At 45.5% G+C, this 23,892-nt stretch overlaps 1 protein-coding gene across 1 annotated transcript in view; it reads left to right on the top strand.

Moving 5' to 3' along the window:
- The window catches only part of LOC118364963 (mucin-12-like), a 47,616-nt gene that overhangs the window by 12,420 nt on the left and 11,304 nt on the right, over positions 1-23,892 (top strand). The window contains exons 2-3 of the mRNA XM_035746807.2: positions 1,600-2,376; positions 2,671-2,752. Of these exons, the coding sequence (XP_035602700.2) occupies positions 1,698-2,376; positions 2,671-2,752 (761 nt within the window). The 5' untranslated portion in view covers positions 1,600-1,697. The remainder of the gene's footprint in view (positions 1-1,599; positions 2,377-2,670; positions 2,753-23,892) is intronic.

Raw genomic sequence — 23,892 nt, 5'->3', positions numbered from 1 at the left:
AAACGGCACCGAAGGCTTTTTGTTTGTCCTCTCTGGTTGAAATAGGGGTCAGCCCATTGGTTTGGAGGGAGAGAGATTGGGGGAATTTGAGAGGGGTGCATGTGTTTTGGGGGAGGAGGGGTGTTGGTATTAGTTCTATTGTTCATCTGCTATCAAACCGGCTCAACGAGTTCCACCGGGCCCCCCACAAGCGGTCTTTTTTGTTCATTTGCCTTTCCAATTGACTGGGCTAATGTGCAGTTAGGCCTCACGTGTCGCCTACTAACGGGCCAAGGCCAAACTGTCTTCTTGATGGAAAGAAATTAGTCTGAACGTTTTTAAGTAGCAAACTGAGGTTTGTGTGGAGAGTTGTGGACAAGGTGTTCCACTCTATGGTATGTCAACGTTAATAAGTAACTGAATAGAGTTTCTGCTTGGCCTTTCGGTTTCTCTATCTGCCCCTCTATAGAAAGTTGCCTTGGTGAAAGTTTCAGTCAAACTATTACAGACGACCTCTGTCAGATGGCTTGTGCATTAGTCTCTCTCGGTCTGTTCTCTCCCAGTCCTTTAGTTCTCTCCCTTTCCCTCCCTTGCGCTCCTTCCTCTTCCATCTTTCACCCCCCCTCTCACTCTTGCGCTCTCTTCCTCCTCCCTTGCCAAGCCTGTTTGTTGAGCTCAGAACACTGATTTCGGACCATCTGTTGACTGAGAACACATCTCATAGCGTATCGAGGGGGTAGAGTAGCGGAAAGAGGAACAAGTGGCTAAGAAAAAATACAGGAGTGAGGGAAGGGGGGGAAAATACTGATAAATAAATAAAATAAAAATGTTTGTTGCCGGGGTAGAGGGGCAGTTGGACAGGGAGCGCTGCAGGAGTGGGTGGGAGGGCTTGTGATAGGAAAGGAGATTGGAGTAAATGAGAAAAAGCCCCCCTCCCAAACATCCATCCACGCTTTCAATTTGTCTTGCACACTATTGTCCATTTGAGGCCTCCCAGAACCAGCGTATGACTTTTCTAAATAATCGCTGGCTGTCATCGTGGTCAGCATCTGGGCTGGCAGCACCGAACAACAGAATCACAAACAAATGGGACATGTGGTCCTGGTTTTCCAGACTCTCTCTCCTGTGGACTGTAAGGAGATTGCAAGGCCTTGTGGTCTTTCAGCACTCCATCCACAACACTCTCTCTATATGCTGAAGGACATTTTGTTTTCTGTTATTGCATGGCAAACTTTTTGTAGTACTCTGACAATACCGGTTTTAATCATGGATTGTAAATGTGTCTGTTCTCAGTTTCTGCGATCCTCACATTGTATTGCTATCAGACAGTGTGAGTGATTGTGCAATTTAGAAACAAATCATCGTGTTGGCTTCCCTGGCTGCTCTCTTCCTGTTTTTCCAATAGTTCCAAAAACCCTCGGCGAGACGATGTGCCTCGTGGCATTTCCGTTTGGCTTTAATGTTTTTAAAATGATCCTAGTCTACAACTGCATGATTTCATGTGTGGCTATTCTGATAATATACTTCTGCTACCAGTATTTGCATTTCTATGATAAACTTGTTTTTTCTCACACCAATTTTAACGTCAACGTTTTATGATTCGCTCTTCTCCCCATCCAGATCCTTGAGGTTGTTGAGGACGTTGGCTCCACTCCGGGTTCAGTGTGTTTGTGAGCCGCTGGATCCGGTGAGTGAGACTGTTGCCGGGCCTACAAGGGATGAAACCGGATGGGGTTGCCATGGAGCCCACAGAAGCCGTAGGAGCCGAGCCCTCGGCCCAGGGGATGGCCACCGACGAGATGCCCGCACAGCCAGCTCCTTCAACTTCCCCGTCCTCTCCATTACAGCCTGAAGACAACCAAAACGGCGCAGCGCAGCCTGAAAACCCCACAGCACCCCCTGAAAACCCCACAGCACCCCCTGAAAACCCCACAGCACCCCCTGCATCCAACGAGGTCAATGGGGCCAATGGCAAGGCAGCAGCTGACCCCAAACCCAAGGCTAAGACAGTGGGCTTGGCTAAACCACGGCCAGGCACAGCTGGAACCAAGACCGCAACGGGTCCGGCATCAGGACCCGGCACCTCTCGTCCGGGCACAGCCCCAAGCCACATGGCCAATGGATTAAAGTCCTCGGCCAGTGACCTGGCCAAGAAAGCTGCGTTGGACAAAAAGAGAACCACCACTATAGCTGGAGCACTGGCTGCAGCCACAAAGAGGTCCGTGGCCTCCACTGTCAGGACCCAAACTAAAGTAGCTGTCCGAGTCCCCAGCTCCACCTCTGCTACCAGGCCAACCAACGCTACATGGACTGCGGCGACGGGGCCTGGCACTCCAACGAGGAGACCTCCAGCTGCTGGGCCCATTAATGGGGCTGGGGCCAGACCCAAAACCACAGGTGAGGAGCCAAAGACTATACACACACATACTGCCGAGTATTTTCTTGTTCACTATGCTTTGGTTAGACACACAGCTTTTGTTTTACTTTGTCCCATGTTGAGTCTTTTAGTTCCCGTCCTGTGTGTTTTTAGAGCTCATACAAACCCTGCAGACATATTTGCTCTCAACTCAACTCCTACGACACCAATCCTTCATCCCAGTCCTCACTTCCAGCCCTCATCTTCATCCCACCTTTTTTCCTCCCCCATCTCTCTCTTCATGCACTTTCTCATTCACTCTCCCTCTCCTCTAGCTTCCAGACATGCTGCCCCCAAGCCTCCCAGCACTTCAGCTGCGGCCAAACCCGATAGGACACTGGTTTCCAAGACAACCAGGTAAGGCAGCCTATCCCGTCCCATCACCACCACCGGGCATGCAAATTGGCTTACAGTCCAGTGACATTTGTGAACAGCACCGGGCATGCAAAGTGATTTACCGGGCAGTGCCATTTGTGGGCCGGCAAGTGCGCATTTGAATGAACTCAAAAAGAGGGGGAGGGGAACCCAGGCACTGTTTATAGTTTAAAAAGAACCTCTCCAATCGCATGCATAATACAATCACCCAAGATCTGAGGAGCCGCTTCGCGCAAAAGACATCACTCGATAAATCGGATCAGTGACCGACTTGTTTTGCGAGGAGCTGAAATGCTGAAATGAAAAAGCTGAAATGAAAAATGGCCATTGTGGGTCCCGCCGGTCTGTTATTGGATTAGGTTTCCCACTGTGTCTAAAATGGCACCCGATATTATATATTGCTCTGCTGTTGACCAGAGCATTATGGGTCCTGGTCAAAAGTGATGCCCTCTATAGGGAATACGGGGCCATTTGGGACACACCCCTAGTCTACTCTGAGTCACACGAACAGAAATATACCTGAGACAGAAGAGCACGATCTCACACTGCCCCAGTCAGCACCACAGTGTTGCTGAATAACATGGGTTATCTCCCACCCAGGGCAGGTGTTATTCACTGGGGCTCTTGCCTCTCTCTCACACTCACTGGGATGTTCTAGCAACTCTACGGGTGTGTCTCAATAATTGTAATGGTCCAAAGTGGCAACCTCATCTCTTGATGGAGAGATTAGGTTATTTTAGACTATTGAGATGTACCCACTATACAGTATTATGGCTCCACACCTAATCTCTTGTAGACAGACTATGTAAACATAACTGGTACCGTAGATCTGTTATGAGACAACGGAGTGTGAGATAAAGAGCAGCGTTTGTTCCAGTGCTTTGGCCAAATCAAGATTTCTTAGGTGTTTGCATTCTTTGAATTTCAGGAGGGGACATTTGGCCCATAGACTTGCCTGTAACTTGCAAAGAGAGTGGGTGGAGCTCTTTGTTAGGTTTTGAGCCATGGTCTATCTTCTGATGTGTATGGACCCAGAATTTAATCGAGCATCTGACCATTTACGCGATTACTCCACACTTAGTTCTCCACAGGACATACTGTTCAGCTCTTAGTTTCAATTAGATTGCTCTTCTCCCACTTCCTCCCTAATGCTCTGCTTTTATTACATGAGACGCAATGTTGAACTGACTGAAACCAGTTGAATCTGGGAACACACTGCTTTACCACCCCCTCTTTAGTTGGACTAAGGACAAGTACGAGTTAATTTCTGCTGGTGTTTTAACAGGTGTATGTGTTGGACTTGAAACTGGCACCATTTAAACTCGTGGAGTAGAGCTCTAGTTTGGCCTCAGGTTGGCACTTCATCGCAGCATGTCTTATTAATGCATGTATCCCAGTGTCCTTATCCCAGTGTCCCATGTAGTATCCCAGTGTCCTTATCCCAGTGTCCTTATCCCAGTGTCCCATGTAGTATCCCAGTGTCCTTATCCTAGTGTCCCATGTAGTATCCCAGTGTCCTTATCCCAGTGTCCTTATCCCAGTGTCCCATGTAGTATCCCAGTGTCCTTATCCTAGTGTCCCATGTAGTATCCCAGTGTCCTTATCCCAGTGTCCTTATCCCAGTGTCCCATGTAGTATCCCAGTGTCCTTATCCCAGTGTCCCATGTAGTATCCCAGTGTCCTTATCCCAGTGTCCTTATCCCAGTGTCCCATGTAGTATCCCAGTGTCCCATGTAGTATCCCAGTGTCCCATGTAGTATCCCAGTGTCCTTGTCCCAGTGTCCTTATCCCAGTGTCCCAGTGTCCCATGTAGTGTCCCAGTGTCCCATGTAGTGTCCCATGTAGTATCCCAGTGTCCCGTGTATCCCAGTGTCCTTATCCCAGTGTCCCAGTGTCCCATGTAGTGTTCCAGTGTCCCATGTAGTATCCCAGTGTCCCAGTGTCCTTATCCCAGTGTCCTTATCCTTTGAATTATGCAGATATGGGATGGTTTCAGCTGCAGGATTGTGGTTACAAGACTTTCCCAGAGGGAATGACACTTGTTTTGGAACGTTGTGACATCAGGCTTTTTTTTTCTGTGTGTGATGACTTGTCATGCATGTGGGGGGATGGTGTGATTTGATGGAATTGTTTTAACGACATGGAGAAACGGCAGGTCACTGTGTGAACATACAGTGTGTGTTTGACAATAGGAGCAGTGTGTTTGACGACAGGAGAAGCAGGTTATGTGTGAGAGCATGCTGCTTGTGTTTCACGACAGGAGAAGCAGGTTGTGTGAGCATGCTGCTTGTGTTTGACGACAGGAGAAGCAGGTTGTGTGAGAGCATGCTGCTTGTGTTTGACGACAGGAGAAGCAGGTTGTGTGAGCATGCTGCTTGTGTTTGACGACAGGAGAAGCAGGTTGTGTGTGTGTGAGCATGCTGCTTGTGTTTGACGACAGGAGAAGCAGGTTGTGTGTGTGAGCATGCTGCTTGTGTTTGACGACAGGAGAAGCAGGTTGTGTGTGTGAGCATGCTGCTTGTGTTTGACGACAGGAGAAGCAGGTTGTGTGTGTGAGCATGCTGCTTGTGTTTCACGACAGGAGAAGCAGGTTGTGTGAGCATGCTGCTTGTGTTTGACGACAGGAGAAGCAGGTTGTGTGAGAGCATGCTGCTTGTGTTTGACGACAGGAGAAGCAGGTTGTGTGAGAGCATGCTGCTTGTGTTTGACGACAGGAGAAGCAGGTTGTGTGTGTGTGAGCATGCTGTTGTGTTTGACGACAGGAGAAGCAGAGCATGCTGCTTGTGTTTGACGACAGGAGAAGCAGGTTGTGTGTGTGAGCATGCTGCTTGTGTTTCACGACAGGAGAAGCAGGTTGTGTGAGAGCATGCTGCTTGTGTTTGGCGACAGGAGAAGCAGGTTGTGTGAGAGCATGCTGCTTGTGTTTGGCGACAGGAGAAGCAGGTTGTGTGAGAGCATGCTGCTTGTGTTTGGCGACAGGAGAAGCAGGTTATGTGTGTGTGAGAGCATGCTGCTTGTGTTTGGCGACAGGAGAAGCAGGTTATGTGTGAGAGCATGCTGCTTGTGTTTGGCGACAGGAGAAGCAGGTTATGTGTATGAGAGCATGCTGCTTGTGTTTGGCAACAGGAGAAGCAGGTTATGTGTGAGAGCATGCTGCTTGTGTTTGGCGACAGGAGAAGCAGGTTGTGTGTGAGCATGCTGCTTGTGTTTGGCGACAGGAGAAGCAGGTTATGTGTGAGAGCATGCTGCTTGTGTTTGACGACAGGAGAAGCAGGTTATGTGTGAGAGCATGCTGCTTGTGTTTGGCAACAGGAGAAGCAGGTTATGTGTGAGAGCATGCTGCTTGTGTTTGGCGACAGGAGAAGCAGGTTGTGTGTGAGAGCATGCTGCTTGTGTTTGGCGACAGGAGAAGAAGGTTATGTGTGAGAGCATGCTGCTTGTGTTTGGCGACAGGAGAAGAAGGTTATGTGTGAGAGCATGCTGCTTGTGTTTCACGGCAGGAGAAGCAGGTTGTGTGAGCATGCTGCTTGTGTTTGACGACAGGCGCGGTGGCAGCCAGACTCTCTCCATCCATGCTGGGCCCTGTTCCTGCCTCCCTGGGTGAGCCAGGGCTGGTGAACAGGCCTCTCCCAGCCATAGCTGTGACTGCTGCTCTCTTCCATTAGTCATGAGTCTATGAGCAGGGCAGGCGGCACGGGGCTCATATATAAAATGAATAAATGTAACGTGACTGTTCCGTTTCACCACTTGCACAAAAAAAACAACGTCAGACGGCCCATAATACAAAACGAGATGAAAGAATGGCCTATAATACGTTGCCATAGTTACACATTGTCAGATAAATAGGGTTTCCTTAAACTATTCACATTAATTGCCCTAAGGGGTGAAATCAATTGTACTGGATAAGAAGCAGAAAATCTATATTTTAGAGGTGAACAGGTCGCAACAAGGGTGAGTGAGATTGGATGGGAGCCTCCGAACATGGTGATTGGCTACAGTTGGCAAAAGCAAGGGGATTGGGGTAGTGTGGCGACTGGCAAGGTGAGTTATGGTATTGGATTAAAGGGAAAAGTGCGTTTGTCGACTAAGTTAGCAGATGTGCTGGTACCTTGAGGCGTCGCAGAGCTGTTCTAACATCTGGTCTTGCCTGCCACACTTCTGGCACACACACTGCTGGGCTGTGTTCAGGCGGGCAAAAACGATTTTGAAATTGTGAAAGGGGAATGTTCTACCTGAGCTTGTCCAGTAACAAACGCTCATATTATTTCTGTTGCAAAATGTTTTGCTACGGTTTTCCCTACTGAACGTACCCCAGGTGAATGAGTCCACCAATCCCCTAATGCAGTGGTTGCCAAACTTTTTATAGTCCTGTACCCCTTCAAACATTCAGCCTCCAGCTGCGTACCCCCCTCTAGCCCCGGGGTCAGCTGTACCCCCTCTAGCCCCGGGGTCAGCTGTACCCCCTCTAGCCCCGGGGTCAGCTGTACCCCCTCTAGCCCCGGGGTCAGCTGTACCCCCTCTAGCCCCGGGGTCAGCTGTACCCCCTCTAGCCCCGGGGTCAGCTGTACCCCCTCTAGCCCCGGGGTCAGCTGTACCCCCTCTAGCCCCAGGGTCAGCTGTACCCCCTCTAGCACCGGGGTCAGCGCACTCTGAAATGTTGTTTTGCCACCATTGTAAGCCTGCCATACACACTATACAATACATTTATTAAACATAAGAATGAGTGAGTTTTTTTGTCAACTCTGCTCGTGGGAAGTGACAAATAGCTCATATAGGACCAGGGCACTAATAATAATAATTTTGCTCATTATTTAGCCATCTTACGCAACTTTATTTGTTCATTGAAAATTGTGAATAACTCACCACAGGTTAATGAGAGAGGGTGTGCTTGAAAGGATGCACCTAACGCTGCAATGTTGGGTTGTATTGGAGAGAGTCTCAGTCTTAAATAATTTTCCACAGTCTGTCTGTGCCTGTATTTAGTTTTCAAGCTAGTGAGGGCCGGGATTCCACTCTCACATAGGTACGTCGTTGCAAAGGGAATCCGTGTCTTAACAGCGCGATTTGCTAAGGCAAGAAACTCTGAGCACCGCCCTATCCAGAAATCTGGCAGTGGCTTCTGATTAAATTAAATTTTCATAGAACCGCTTGTTGCAATTTCATTAAGGCTCTCGTTCAGATATTGGTAACTGGACTGGAGGCAGGACATGAAAAGGATGATGAATCCAGTTGTTTGTGTCATCCGTTTAAGGGAAAGTACCTGTGTAATTGCGCATCCACTCAGGTGCTTCACTATATCACACTTGACATTGTCTGTAAGCTTGTTAATTTGCACACAAAACAAATCATACAAAGATGGAAAGACCTGTGTGTTGTCCTTGTTAATCAAGACAGAGAAGAACTCCAACTTCTTAGCCTCAATTTTGTCCCGCACATTGAATATAGTTGCGGAGAGTCCCTGTAATTCTAGATTCGGATCATTCAGGTGAGGAAAAAACATCACCCAGATACGCCAGTTGTGTGAGAAACTCATCATGCAAGTGAAAATGATGGTCCGTAAAGAACTTTTTAAGCTTGTCTCTCAATTTAAAAAAAGTGTCAATACTTTGCCCCTTGATAAGCAGCGCACTTCTGTATGTTGTAAAAGCGTTACATGGTTGCTGTCCATATCATTGCATAGTGCAGAAAATGCACCAGAGTTCAGGGCCTTGCTTTAACAAAGTTAACCATTTTCACTGTAGTGTCTAAAACATATTTCAAGCTGTCAGGCATTCCTTTGGCAGCAAGAGCCTCTCTGTAGATGCTGCAGTGTACCCCGGTGCTGTCGGGAGCAACTGCTGGCTTGCGCGTTACCACTCCACTATGTCTCCCTGTCATGGCTTTTGCGCCATCAGTACAGATACCAACACATCTTGACCACCAAAGGCCATTTGATGTCACAAAGGTGTCCAGTACTTTAAAAATATCCCCTCATGTTGTCCTGGTTTCCAGTGGTTTGCAGAAGAGGATGTCTTCCTTAATTGACCCCCCCCATAAACGTAACGGACAAACACCAGGAGCTGTGCCCGCCACGTCTGTTGACCCATCCAGCTGTAACGCATATAATTCACTGGCTTGTATGTGAAGCAGTAATGGTTTCAAAAGGTGCAGGTGTAGTACTGCTGGTAGTAGCAGTACTACCAGTAGAGCTGGTATGTGTCTCTGGACGTGGGCTTTTTTTGTTGCCATTTATACCTTTTCGAGCAAACGGCATGAGCAGCAGCTACGTACGGAGTGTTAGTGGAATTCCCACGAGAGTGTAATGGTTAATGTGATTGGATGTTAATTACAGGTAGCCTAGTCAAATATTTGCCATTGTGGTGCTATTGGGACATTCTCATGAAACTGTTAAAATACCATGGCAGTAATGATTTTAAAAACATCCTTTAGTAATAACAAAATATTATAATAAAGATTTTCTTTACCTTGAACAGAGTAATTTCAACACTGGGATGTATTATTGTTGTATTGAACATTTCAGCAGAAACTGCATTACTGCACAGTGTCTGTCTGAATTTATGTTGTAATTGAAACAGTTAAATGGATGTTCTACTAGATCTTTTCAAATGACAGAAATTAGTAACTGAATAGTCATGTATAATAATAATAATTTAAAAAATGAAGTGTCCATGACTGTTTTACACACAGAATTTTAAATACATTTTGATTTTGAATGAAGCAACATGTCTGCCAGTGGGTCTGAAGTTTACATGCACTAGGTTGACTGCCTTTAAGCAGCTTGGAAAATTCCAGAAAATGTCATGGCTTTAGAAGCTTCTGATAGGCTAATTGACATCATTTGAGTCAATTGGTGGTGTACCTGTGGATGTATTTCAAGGCCTACCTTAAAACTCAGTGCCTCATTGCTTGACATCATGGGAAAATGAAAAGAAATCAGCCAAGACTATAGAAAAAAACTTTTAGACCTACACAAGTCTGGTTCATCCTTGGGAGCAATTTCCAAACTCCTGAAGGTACCACGTTCATCTGTACAAACAATAGAGAAGTTTACATCAACCCAGAACTGCTGGAGGAGGACAGAAGGAAAGAGTGGTTAGGTGTTGGAGAGGTTACAACAAGCGTAATTAGCATATATATATTTAATATATATCTGTGTGTCTATAGGAAATCTATACCCTACAGTGTTAGGAAGTCTACATATGCACACATCCACCACACACACAATCAGTAAGCCATTCAGTCCCTTCTATAGCACACACACACAATTAGTAAGCCATTCAGTCCCTTCTATAGCACACACACACAATCAGTAAGCCATTCAGTCCCTTCTATAGCACACACAATCAGTAAGCCATTCAGTCCCTTCTATAGCACACACACACAATTAGTAAGCCATTCAGTCCCTTCTATAGCACACACACACAATCAGTAAGCCATTCAGTCCCTTCTATAGCACACACACACAATCAGTAAGCCATTCAGTCCCTTCTATAGCACACACACACAATCAGTAAGCCATTCAGTCCCTTCTATAGCACACACACACAATTAGTAAGCCATTCAGTCCCTTCTATAGCACACACACACAATCAGTAAGCCATTCAGTCCCTTCTATAGCACACACACACAATCAGTAAGCCATTCAGTCCCTTCTATAGCACACACACACAATCAGTAAGCCATTCAGTCCCTTCTATAGCACACACACACACAATCAGTAAGCCATTCAGTCTCTACTACAGAATGACGTGTCCATAACTGTAGGGATTTTTCCCATGTTTTGAGACGTGCTCATTTCATGTCATGCTTCCTTTCCATTTCCAGATATCAAAAACGAAAGCAAAATTGTAAAATCAGATCTGACAAAGAAGCAACATGAAAAGAAGAACCATTTTACAGAAGAAAAGCAGTTAAAAGCTGTATTGGACAGAACACCAAACGCGGAAGATGATACACTTCAACATGTTCAAGAAGCAAAATGAAGTTTTCAAAATCTTCAAGAGAACCTCCCGTTAGGGTCGCGTCAATTTGAATCTGGTATCAGGATAAATATGACATTGAGTCACCGATTTTGTATACTATGTATTTTTTATTAGCTAAGCAATAAGTGGTAAATGTAATTTTTGTATATACGGGCTCTCTGTCCCACCTCGCAGGGCAAAACAGAGAACTGACTTGTCCTTAACAAAGTTATTATAAATATACTCTGACAGAAATAGTTCCTGCTTCTGAGCTGGCCTGTCAGAGTAGAGACTGGGTGTGGTTTAGACTCACCCAGCCTATCGTTGATTGTTGGCGCAGAGCTGGTCCCGGCCCCCGGGCGCTCCAGTTGATAGATGTAACTGTTGCTGTGAAGAATATCTATGCGCTCATGCTTGATACCGTTATCTCGCACCTGGCTCCTGTTATCTAACAAAAGACCGTTTGTTCTCGCAACACTACATTCTGAATGTGCCCCCCCCAACTCATTGCACAGTTCCTGTCTTCATGTTATTCTGTATTTTTCCATCATGAGAAAGGCCCATGGCCCTGAAACTGTTAACAATGTTTCAAGTCAGCTATGTTGCATAACACATACATACATCCACACAGGCCAACAGCAGATAATATTCAATCATATATATGGTAACGGGCTATAGTGCATAACACAGAATCCTCATAATCCCCATGAAAACAGACATTCTCACCTCAGCAGGTAAATGTCCCTGCCATCAACTCGACTCCTAAAAGAAGAGCGACGTCTCTACAGACACCAGGACCAATGAAGACATCTACCCCAAAGGAATCACCCCAAAAAAGAGGAACAGAATAACACACTATCACAATTGAGGTCAAAGTTGTGCTTCACAGAAGAGAAGCGAAACAAAGAGATGATCAACCTAAAGACAAGACTGAAAAGACCTGAGATGAGGGTCAAGAGGAAGCAGGTAATTGTCAACATGGAAGGCTGAGAGGTCCAGAAGAGAACTACAAAGAGAGGTCATCCGAGAACATTACCCAATAACAGCCAGAGAAGACTAACGCGCAAACCTGTTAGCCGCTTCCTTCATCAAGATGACGTCTCCACTGTAACAGACGGGAAATCCAGACACATTCTGTAAAAGGGCCAGATATTCTGAAAGAGCCTAATGGACACTATAGCAAGTCTTCATAGAAGATTTGTCTGAGAAGCCAAGGCACAACCTTTCCGAGGGTCAATTCTTTAAACTCAAACCATTTTGGATTGGCCAGCGACGAGTCAGAGAAACATGCTTGCAAATGGCATGAAAACTTTGGCTTGAAGATCGAGAAGCTGCACCAGCTTGGGGTCATAGAAACATCATCCCCAAGGGACACAAGGCCAGTGTGTGTAGTGACAATGACATGTTCTGTTTTTGTATGTTTTTATGTGTTCTGTTTTTAGCCCATGTATGGTGTTAAATTGTCAGGAGATGTTTTTTAAATTCATGCTCAAAAACACTTCAGACCTGGTTATTAATGCCTAAAAGGGACATTTGTTGACGCAGGTCTTTAAAGATTCCAACCAGTCATTCGACCGGCCTGACAGCTTGATTATCTGGCTGGCCACACGAGGGGGGTGCCATGGCGACGGAGGGGGATTCTAATTCCCTGTGTCTGTATTCTCTCCTGGTGCCCTTGTCCTGTTTTAAGCAGTTTGTTTTTGTCTGACCATCTCTCCTCCTTTACTCCTCCTCCCTTCTGTGTATGTACAGTACCAGGAATTTAGCCAGCACCCTCTCCAAACCCTCCCGCTGCTCCCCATCCCTCCCCCGTGAGGGCATCTGTCATTTTGGTGGGCCTTAAGACTCCCTCTGAGAATGGGAGGAATCCAGGGTGTTGTATAAGATGGGGTAATGTGTGTTGAGAGCCATCCATATGGGAATGCCATCAAAATGGTCACAGGAATGAAATGGCAGTTACACCTCATGATCTATTAATTAGAGGACAATCTATGCAGGTCCGATACCTTTTTGACTTGCAGTCTGACTCAAACATGCATTATAACAGAGTTGTTTAGTAACTAAAAGTAGACAATTGACGGTCCACTCTTGTGAAATGCAGTCATACAATGTTCCTGTCCCAACCCTTCTCCCCCCTTTGGGGATGAAACCATGCCGTTTCGGCCACAGGCTTGGGCAGGGCATAGTTACTGTTTAACGCAGATGCCCTTTACACATTATGATAGTATAGTACCCAAGGCCTCTGTAAATGGGCTGTCTCTGGATCAGTTGCTAGAGATTTCCACAGCAGAGGCACTTAATTGAAAACCTAGACAAGCAGATTTAGGTATCATGTTCTCTGTGGTAACGGGATGTTTCATTGCCTCTGGGGTAACACAAGCCCCAGGAATGTCTTCTGTCTCAATAAGTAGCACGAGGGGGCTGTTTTTGGATGGCTCACTAGCCAAGCAGAGCACTGTCCGAGGCAAGGTTCCATTTGCTGGAAGGTGGCCTTGGAGAGAAGAGGGCGAGAGGAGAAACTCTGACAGGGAAGATGGCCATCCCCCAACAGGGATAAAGTATACCTCTGGGGGCTTTTTTTTTTTTAAATAAAAAAAAAAATACAAATGTAACTGCAATTTGAATCTGTCGACTTGCGGTGCCAAAGGGTCCTGGCTGTGTCTGACAGTGAAAGGAGGGGGGAGACTCAAATGAAACTGTCCCGGCAACACTTTCACAAATGTTAGCCTATTGTATCATTGTCATCACATAAAATGTATACATTTTTAATTGCGATTGAATTACTCTTTCAATAGCAGAGGAAGCTGACATTTTTATTTTAGAAAAGGGCTGGAGTGTCGTGCACGGTTAATAGTTTAGAAATGAAGCCTCTTTTTATGGCAAAGCTTTCATAGATTGGCAACATCTTGGATACCCCTTCCTGTTGTATCCTTAAACGGCTCTGACTTAGAATACGTGGACAACTACAAATACCTAGGTGTCTGGTTAGACTGTAAACTCTCCTTCCAGACTCGCATTAAGCGTCTCCAATCTAGAATCTGCTTCCTATATCGCAACAAAGCATCCTTCACTCATGCTGCCAAACATGCCCTCGTTAAACTGACCATCCTACCGATCCTCGACTTCGGTGATGTCATCTATAAAATAGCCTCCAACACTCTACTCACCAAACTGGATGCAGTCTATCACAGTGCCATCTGTTTTGTCACCATATACTACCCACCACTGCAACCTGTACGCTCTCGTTGGTTGGCCCTCGCTTCATACTGGTCGCCAAACCCACTGGCTACATGTGATCTACAAGTCTCTGCTAGGTAAAGCCCCGCCTAATCTCAGCTCACTGGTCACCATAGCAGCACCAACCCATAACACGCGCTGCAGTAGGTATTTTTCACTGGTCATCCCCAAAGCCAACTCCTCCTTTGGTCGTCTTCCAGTTCTCTGCTGCCAATGACTGTAACGAACTGCAAAAATCTCTGAAGCTGGAGATTCATGTATCCCTCACTAGCTTTAAGCACCAGCTGTCAGAGCAGCTCACAGATCACTGCACTTTGACATAGCCAATCTGTAAACAGCCCATCTATCTACCTACCTCATCCTCACATTGTATTTATTTATCTTGCTCATTTGCACTCCAGTATCTCTACTTGCAGATGAATCTTCTGCACATCTACCATTCCAGTGTTTATTTGCTATATTGTAATTACTTCACCACCATGGCCTATTTATTGCCTTAACTCCCTTAACCTCATTTGCACACAGTGTATAGCTTTTTTGTTTTATTTTTTTCTACTGTATTATTGACTGTTTGTTTATTCCATGTGTAACTGTTGTTGTATGTGTCAAATTGCTATGCTTAATCTTGGCCAGGTCGCAGTGGCAAATGATAACTTGTTCTCAACTAGCCTACCTGGTTAAATAAAGGTGAAATAAAAAAAATGGCTGTGAATCTATTGCACCACCAGGGCATATCAACCAAGTATTGGCTTTGAATCCCTTGTTGACACTTACCAATTGCTTGTAGCCACAACAAATATACCAAAGCCGCTGAACTTGTGCCACCCAAGCAATTAATACTGTATGGAAAGCAATTAATACTGTATGGAAAGCAATTAATACTGTATGGAAAGCAATTAATACTGTGTGGAAAGCAATTAATACTGTATGGAAAGCAATTAATACTGTATGGAAAGCAATTAATACTGTGTGGAAAGCAATTAATACTGTGTGGAAAGCAATTAATACGGTGTGGAAAGCAATTAATACTGTGTGGAAAGCAATTAATACTGTGTGGAAAGCAATTAATACTGTGTGGAAAGCCATTAATACTGTGTGGAAAGCCATTAATACTGTGTGGAAAGCCATTAATACTGTGTGGAAAGCCATTAATACTGTATGGAAAGCCATTAATACTGTATGGAAAGCCATTAATACTGAATGGAGTCCACTGAGCTTTGACTCGCATCCCTTGACTCCCTGAGGATCAGGATGTTCTGAGTCTTTCTGTGAAGACGAGATGGAGGGGTCATGTGAGGTTACCGCTGCAAGCACAGATGACTGGCCTCCCACTCTCTCTCCTTCCTTTCAGAAGCAATCTCTCGCTCTCCACCCCCCCCCACCTTAATTGAGTGCTGCTGTCGTTTCGCATTCCCTACGTGGAACTGACCCAGATGGGAAGGCCAATCTGCGTCCGTGTGCGTTTAGTTCATCTGTCCTGTCGCTCCCTCTCCCTTCCATCATGTTTGTCCTGTCGCTCCCTCTCCCTTCCATCATGTTTGTCCTGTCGCTCCCTCTCCCTTCCATCATGTTAGTCCTGTCGCTCCCTCTCCCTTCCATCATGTTTGTCCTGTCGCTCCCTCTCCCTTCCATCATGTTTGTCCTGTCGCTCCCTCTCCCTTCCATCATGTTTGTCCTGTCGCTCCCTCTCCCTTCCATCATGTTTGTCCTGTCGCTCCCTCTCTCTTCCATCATGTTTGTCCTGTCGCTCCCTCTCTCTTCCATCATGTTAGTCCTGTCGCTCCCTCTCTCTTCCATCATGTTAGTCCTGTCGCTCCCTTCCATCATGTTAGTCCTGTCGCTCCCTTCCATCATGTTAGTCCTGTCGCTCCCTTCCATCATGTTAGTCCTGTCGCTCCCTTCCATCATGTTAGTCCTGTCGCTCCCTTCCATCATGTTAGTCCTGTCGCTCCCTTCCATCATGTTAGTCCTGTCGCTCCCTTCCATCATGTTAGTCCTGTCGCTCCCTTCCATCATGTTAGTCCTGTCGCTCCCTTCCATCATGTTAGTCCTGTCGCTCCCTTCCATCATGTTAGTCCTGTCGCTCCCTTCCATCATGTTAGTCCTCGCTCCCTTCCATCATGTTAGTCCTGCTCCCTTCCATCATGTTAGTCCTGTCCTCCCTTCCATCATGTTAGTCCTGTCGCTCCCTTCCATCATGTTAGTCCTCTCCCTTCCATCATGTTGTTAGTCCTGTCGCTCCCTTCCATCATGTTAGTCCTGTCGCTCCCTTCCATCATGTTAGTCCTGTCGCTCCCTTCCATCATGTTAGTCCTGTCGCTCCCTTCCATCATGTTAGTCCTGTCGCTCCCTTCCATCATGTTTGTCCTGTCGCTCCCTTCCATCATGTTAGTCCTGTCGCTCCCTTCCATCATGTTAGTCCTGTCGCTCCCTTCCATCATGTTAGTCCTGTCGCTCCCTTCCATTATGTTAGTCCTGTCGCTCCCTTCCATTATGTTAGTCCTGTCGCTCCCTTCCATTATGTTAGTCCTGTCGCTCCCTTCCATCATGTTAGTCCTGTCGCTCCCTTCCATTATGTTAGTCCTGTCGCTCCCTTCCATCATGTTAGTCCTGTCGCTCCCTTCCATCATGTTAGTCCTGTCGCTCCCTTCCATCATGTTAGTCCTGTCGCTCCCTTCCATCATGTTAGTCCTGTCGCTCGCTCGTTTCGTCACTGCGTACCTGTTTGTAGTTCCTTTCCTCCCTCTAATGCATTCTCGTCTAACGCGGCTCATCACCGCCTGTCTTCAACTAATTCCCCATGTCATCTAAAGGCACCAGCACGACTGCTTTCTTGTTTATTCCCGCTGCTCTTTACCATGCAGTCAAGGTCCTGCTCCCTCTGTCCCATCGACGCACCCCATTACAGTATAATAATGGCAAAACCTAAAGGCCTTTTGTGTCTCGCAGCCTTTATTTGATCCCGCTAACAAATGGAAACAAATGGTCGTTCCTGTTGGGAGAGGCGATTTGTGGCCAGGCGTGCTCGGCCGGACCACTTCAGGCCCCTCGTACGACCGTACGTTTTTGTCGTCGTCGGCTGTGTCCAAACCATGGCGAGCCAATGAAAAGAACAGCGTGACGGATATTGGGGTAATTGACTGAATCGCTAACTATGCCATAAAACTGTCAGTTCCTCTTCTTAACCCTTTATGTTTTGTTTTAGACGCTGTGTACGATTGAATCTGTTCTGGAGAAATGAGAAGCAAAGCACCGATTTTTGCACGAACACAGTGCTGCCATTGTTTCATTACACCTGGTTCTTCTGTGTGCAGAAACACGCTGGGAGCATAATGTAGTATATAGCCTTAGGCTAATCCTATAAATTGCCCATTTTTAAGCAGCTGTTTTCAATGTAACGCTCTGTAGCACGGGCTACAACTCATCGCACAAGCCTGTCAGTGTGAACGCCTCGCACCAGTCTGTACATGTAGATTGCACACAACAGTATCACGCGTGTCCAAACGTAGCTCTGTAGATGTACGTTACTATTCCCTGCTCCGCTGTTGCATAGCGTAAGGATAATCGGTCAAGTGTGCTCATAAATGCAAGGACACACACACACGCAACACACACACACTTGACATTCAGTTAGCTCAGCAGTATGCAGGGGGAGGGGCACTGCCTTGCTCAGGGAAAGGGCGCTTCTGGATCCTGTGGCTTCTCCACAGCTGTCTGGCACCTGTTAAAGTGACCGAATGGCAGATCTAGGATCAGCTTACCCTCCAAATCCATTACCTCAGCCAGGAGAGGGGTAATTTAGAAACTGACCTCTATTGGACAAGTATATTACCTACTGTTCAGTTTTGTGCCTACTGAACACGAAACCAGGAGTCTTGGGAAGGTTGAGCTCCACTGTTAAGAAGAGGGGGTGTTTTAATGGATCAGTGGCTCGTGTCCGCCTCTAACCCTCGATTAGTCTCCTCTCTGTCCTTGGAATGGTACTTCTCTCAACCCTCTTGAGTGCGACCCTCCCCCACATCCTGTTATTTTTCCACAATCAGTCTTTCCCACTCCATCATTCCCTGTATCCTTTCCTCTTCCCCCACTAGACTGGGATTAGAAAATGACTAAGCGATGCGTTGCAGGTAGACGAGGAATGGGCCTTGGTTAATGGTTGTCTGTTACTTCTTGAAATTGCCTTTATGTAGTGCAGGACGGCCCTTGACTCTTCTCGCTTACTGTACGGTGAGCACTGAGCAGGTGAATGACCACTACTGACTTTTTTTTCCAGGTTTAGAGTGAATTGATCATAGAAAAGTCCCAAGCCTATTAGCTGACATTAATTAGGCAGCTGATCGAATGGTACTGAACCAAAGTCCTACACTGAGTGCACAAAACATTAGGTGCACCTGCTCTTTCCATGAGACTGACCAGGTGAACGCTATTATCCCCTATTGATGTCACTTGTTAAATCAACTTCAGTCAGTGTAGATGAAGGGCAGGAGACCGGTTAAAGGATTTCTAAGCCTTGAGACTATTGAGGCATGGCGTCTGTATATGTGTGCCATTCAATGGGTAAAACAAAAGATTTGACTGCTTTTGAACCAGGTATTGTAGTAGGTGTGAGGTGCACCAGTTTGAGTGTCAAGAACCGCAACACTGCTGGTTTTTTCACAAGTTTCCTGTGTGTATCAAGAATGGTCCACCATCCAAAGGACATTCAGCCAACTTGACACGTGCCAGCATCCCTGTGAAAAGCTTTTGACGCCTAGAGTCGATGCCCCTACATAATTGTGGCTGTTCTGAGGGCAAAGCGGGTCGGGTTTCAGACCCAGGGCCTCGAGCTTGGAGGGTACTATGGGTGTTGAATGTTGAGCTGTAGTCAATGAACCGCATTCTTACATGGGTATTCCTCTCGTCCAGATGGGATAGGGCAGTGTGGTGGGGATTGCATCATCTGTGGATCTACTGGGGCGGTAAGCAAATTGAAGTGGGTCTAGGGTGATCAGTAAGGTGGAGGTGATATGGTCCTTGACTAGTCTCTCAAAGCACTTCATGACAGAAGTGGGTGATTCTCACAATCTTGGTTTCAAATATTTCAATGAAATCTTTATAGACTTGCATCAATAAATGTCCGTTTTAGGCATTAATAACCAGGTCTGAAGTGTTTGAGCATTAATTTAAGAACATTTACTGACATTTAAACACCTTTTTGAACATATTTCCCTTCATATTTCTTAATCTCATTACCGCAATGGTCTGAAAACGTCAAGACCATTAGGAAAACTAATACATTTATTTTATAAGTTAAGTCACGCACTTAACTCTGAAATAATATAATGTATATATATATTTTTTTACATTTATTTTAACTGCGCTCATTACCGCAACACCTTCCGCAATCTACAACCTAATTTTATATTTCATCGAAACTTGACATTTTTTCAGAATTGTGGCAACCCTGAATTTAAAAGCAAACTACTATTTTTTTCCTTTCATTAAATTAACACCTGTTGCGGTAATGATACATAGGTTTTGGAAATGAGGTTGATGTTTTCGGTAATGATAATAAGTATACTAAAGGCTGAGGTATGGTTAAAAACGAATGTAGACAAAAATAGCAGATATCGGCACAATCATGGATTCAAGTTCAATCAATTTAATTTTGCAGTGCTTCAAAAGTACATAACATACATGGGCTAAAAATAGAGACAACAAAAACAACACGTACAAAAACAGAATATGTCATTGTCACTACACACACTGGCCTAGTGTCCCTTGGGGATGATGTTTCTATGACCCCAAGCTGGTGCAGCTTCTCGATCTTCAAGCCAAAGTTTTCATGCCATTTGCAAGCATGTTTCTCTGACTCGTCGCTGGCCAATCCAAAATGGTTTGAGTTTAAAGAATTGACCCTCGGAAAGGTTGTTCCTTGGCTTCTCAGACAAATCTTCTATGAAGACTTGCTATAGTGTCCATTAGGCTCTTTCAGAATATCTGGCCCTTTTACAGAATGTGTCTGGATTTCCCGTCTGTTACAGTGGAGACGTCATCTTGATGAAGGAAGCGGCTAACAGGTTTGCGCGTTAGTCTTCTCTGGCTGTTATTGGGTAATGTTCTCGGATTACCTCTCTTTGTAGTTCTCTTCTGGACCTCTCAGCCTTCCATGTTGACAATTACCTGCTTCCTCTTGACCCTCATCTCAGGTCTTTTCAGTCTTTTCTTTAGGTTGATCATCTCTTTGGTTCTCTTCAACAGCTTCTCTTCTATGAAGTGCAACTTTGACATCAATTGTGATAGTGTTATTCTGTTCCTCTTTTTTGGGTGATTCCTCTGGGGTAGATGTCTTCATTGGTCCTGGTGTCTGTAGAGACGTCGCTATTCTTTTAGGAGTCGAGTTGATGGCAGGGACATTTACCTGCTGAGGTGAGAATGTCTGTTCTCTTGGGGAGGCGGTGTCTCCTTGGCGGTTTTGAATAACTTCTTCATTTTGCTTCTTGAACATGTTGAAGTGTATCATCTTCCTCGTTTGGTGTTCTGTCCAATACAGCTTTTAACTGCTTTTCTTCTGGAATACCTTTTTTTGAGTTTTCCCGACACTTTTTTCTTCATGCTGCTTCTTTGTCAGATCTGATTTTACAATTTTGCTTTCGTTTTTTGATATCTGGAAATGGAAAGGAAGCATGACATGAAATGAGCACGTCTCAAAACATGGGAAAAATCCCTACAGTTATGGACACGTCATTCTGTAGTAGAGACTGAATGGCTTACTAATTGTGTGTGTGTGTGCTATAGAAGGGACTGAATGGCTTACTGATTGTGTGTGTGTGCTATAGAAGGGACTGAATGGCTTACTGATTGTGTGTGTGTGCTATAGAAGGGACTGAATGGCTTACTGATTGTGTGTGTGTGCTATAGAAGGGACTGAATGGCTTACTGATTGTGTGTGTGTGCTATAGAAGGGACTGAATGGCTTACTGATTGTGTGTGTGTGCTATAGAAGGGACTGAATGGCTTACTGATTGTGTGTGTGTGCTATAGAAGGGACTGAATGGCTTACTGATTGTGTGTGTGTGCTATAGAAGGGACTGAATGGCTTACTGATTGTGTGTGTGTGCTATAGAAGGGACTGAATGGCTTACTGATTGTGTGTGTGTGCTATAGAAGGGACTGAATGGCTTACTGATTGTGTGTGTGTGCTATAGAAGGGACTGAATGGCTTACTGATTGTGTGTGTGTGCTATAGAAGAAGGGACTGAATGGCTTACTGATTGTGTGTGTGTGCTATAGAAGGGACTGAATGGCTTACTGATTGTGTGTGTGTGCTATAGAAGGGACTGAATGGCTTACTGATTGTGTGTGTGTGCTATAGAAGGGACTGAATGGCTTACTGATTGTGTGTGTGTGCTATAGAAGGGACTGAATGGCTTACTGATTGTGTGTGTGTGCTATAGAAGGGACTGAATGGCTTACTGATTGTGTGTGTGTAGAAGGGCTATGGCTTAGAAGGGACTGAATGGCTTACTGATTGTGTGTGTGTGCTATAGAAGGGACTGAATGGCTTACTGATTGTGTGTGTGTGCTATAGAAGGGACTGAATGGCTTACTGATTGTGTGTGTGTGCTATAGAAGGGACTGAATGGCTTACTGATTGTGTGTGTGTGCTATAGAAGGGACTGAATGGCTTACTGATTGTGTGTGTGTGCTATAGAAGGGACTGAATGGCTTACTGATTGTGTGTGTGTGCTATAGAAGGGACTGAATGGCTTACTGATTGTGTGTGTGTGCTATAGAAGGGACTGAATGGCTTACTGATTGTGTGTGTGTGTGCTATAGAAGGGACTGAATGGCTTACTGATTGTGTGTGTGTGCTATAGAAGGGACTGAATGGCTTACTGATGTGTGTGTGTGCTGAATGGCTTACTGATGTGCTATAGAAGGGAATGGGGCTGAATGGCTTAGAAGGGACTGATGGCTTGTGTGTGTGTGTGTGTGCTATAGAAGGGACTGAATGGCTTACTGACTGTGCTATAGAAGGGACTGAATGGCTTACTGATTGTGTGCTATAGAAGGGACTGAATGGCTTGAGTGTGTGTGTGTGCTATAGAAGGGACTGAATGGCTTACTGACTGTGCTATAGAAGGGACTGAATGGCTTACTGACTGTGCTATAGAAGGGACTGAATGGCTTACTGATTGTGTGCTATAGAAGGGACTGAATGGCTTACTGACTGTGTGCTATAGAAGGGACTGAATGGCCTACTGAGTGTGTGTGTGTGTGTGCTATAGAAGGGGCTGAATGGCTTACTGATTGTGTGTGTGTGTGTGTGTGTGTGCTATAGAAGGGACTGAATGGCTTACTGACTGTGCTATAGAAGGGACTGAATGGCTTACTGATTGTGTGTGTGTGCTATAGAAGGGACTGAATGGCTTACTGATTGTGTGTGTGTGCTATAGAAGGGACTGAATGGCTTACTGATTGTGTGCTATAGAAGGGACTGAATGGCTTACTGATTGTGTGTGTGCTATAGAAGGGACTGAATGGCTTACTGACTGTGCTATAGAAGGGACTGAATGGCTTACTGATTGTGTGTGCTATAGAAGGGACTGAATGGCTTACTGATTGTGTGTGCTATAGAAGGGACTGAATGGCTTACTGATTGTGTGTGCTATAGAAGGGACTGAATGGCTTACTGATTGTGTGTGCTATAGAAGGGACTGAATGGCTTACTGATTGTGTGTGCTATAGAAGGGACTGAATGGCTTACTGATTGTGTGTGTGTGTGCTATAGAAGGGACTGAATGGCTTACTGATTGTGTGTGTGTGTGTGCTATAGAAGGGACTGAATGGCTTACTGATTGTGTGTGTGTGTGCTATAGAAGGGACTGAATGGCTTACTGATTGTGTGTGTGTGCTATAGAAGGGACTGAATGGCTTACTGATTGTGTGTGCTATAGAAGGGACTGAATGGCTTACTGATTGTGTGTGCTATAGAAGGGACTGAATGGCTTACTGATTGTGTGTGTGTGTGCTATAGAAGGGACTGAATGGCTTACTGATTGTGTGTGTGTGCTATAGAAGGGACTGAATGGCTTACTGATTGTGTGCTATAGAAGGGACTGAATGGCTTACTGACTGTGTGCTATGGAAGGGACTGAATGGCTTACTGACTGTGTGCTATAGAAGGGACTGAATGGCTTACTGATTGTGTGTGCTATAGAAGGGACTGAATGGCTTACTGATTGTGTGTGTGTGTGTGTGTGCGCTATAGAAGGGCTTGAATGGCTTACTGATGGTGTGTGTGTGTGTGTGCGCTACAGAAGGGACTGAATGGCTTACTGATTGTGTGTGCTATAGAAGGGACTGAATGGCTTACTGACTGTTCTATAGAAGGGACTGAATGGCTTACTGATTGTGTGTGTGTGCTATAGAAGGGACTGAATGGCTTACTGATTGTGTGCTATAGAAGGGACTGAATGGCTTACTGATTGTGTGTGCTATAGAAGGGACTGAATGGCTTACTGATTGTGTGTGCTATAGAAGGGACTGAATGGCTTACTGATTGTGTGTGCTATAGAAGGGACTGAATGGCTTACTGATTGTGTGTGCTATAGAAGGGACTGAATGGCTTACTGATTGTGTGTGCTATAGAAGGGACTGAATGGCTTACTGATTGTGTGTGCTATAGAAGGGACTGAATGGCTTACTGATTGTGTGTGCTATAGAAGGGACTGAATGGCTTACTGATTGTGTGTGCTATAGAAGGGACTGAATGGCTTACTGACTGTGTGTGCTATAGAAGGGACTGAATGGCTTACTGATTGTGTGTGTGTGGTGGATGTGTAGACTTCCTAACACTGTATGGTATTGACTTCCTATAGACACTGTATGAGGGCATAGGCTTCCTGTAGACTATATATACTAATTACGCTTGTTGTAACC

This window comes from Oncorhynchus keta, chromosome 32 (genome assembly GCF_023373465.1).
Source record: "Oncorhynchus keta strain PuntledgeMale-10-30-2019 chromosome 32, Oket_V2, whole genome shotgun sequence".
NCBI lineage: Eukaryota > Metazoa > Chordata > Actinopteri > Salmoniformes > Salmonidae > Oncorhynchus > Oncorhynchus keta.
Note: the sequence above shows the minus strand (reverse complement) of the source record. Positions and strands in the feature narration are given on the sequence as shown.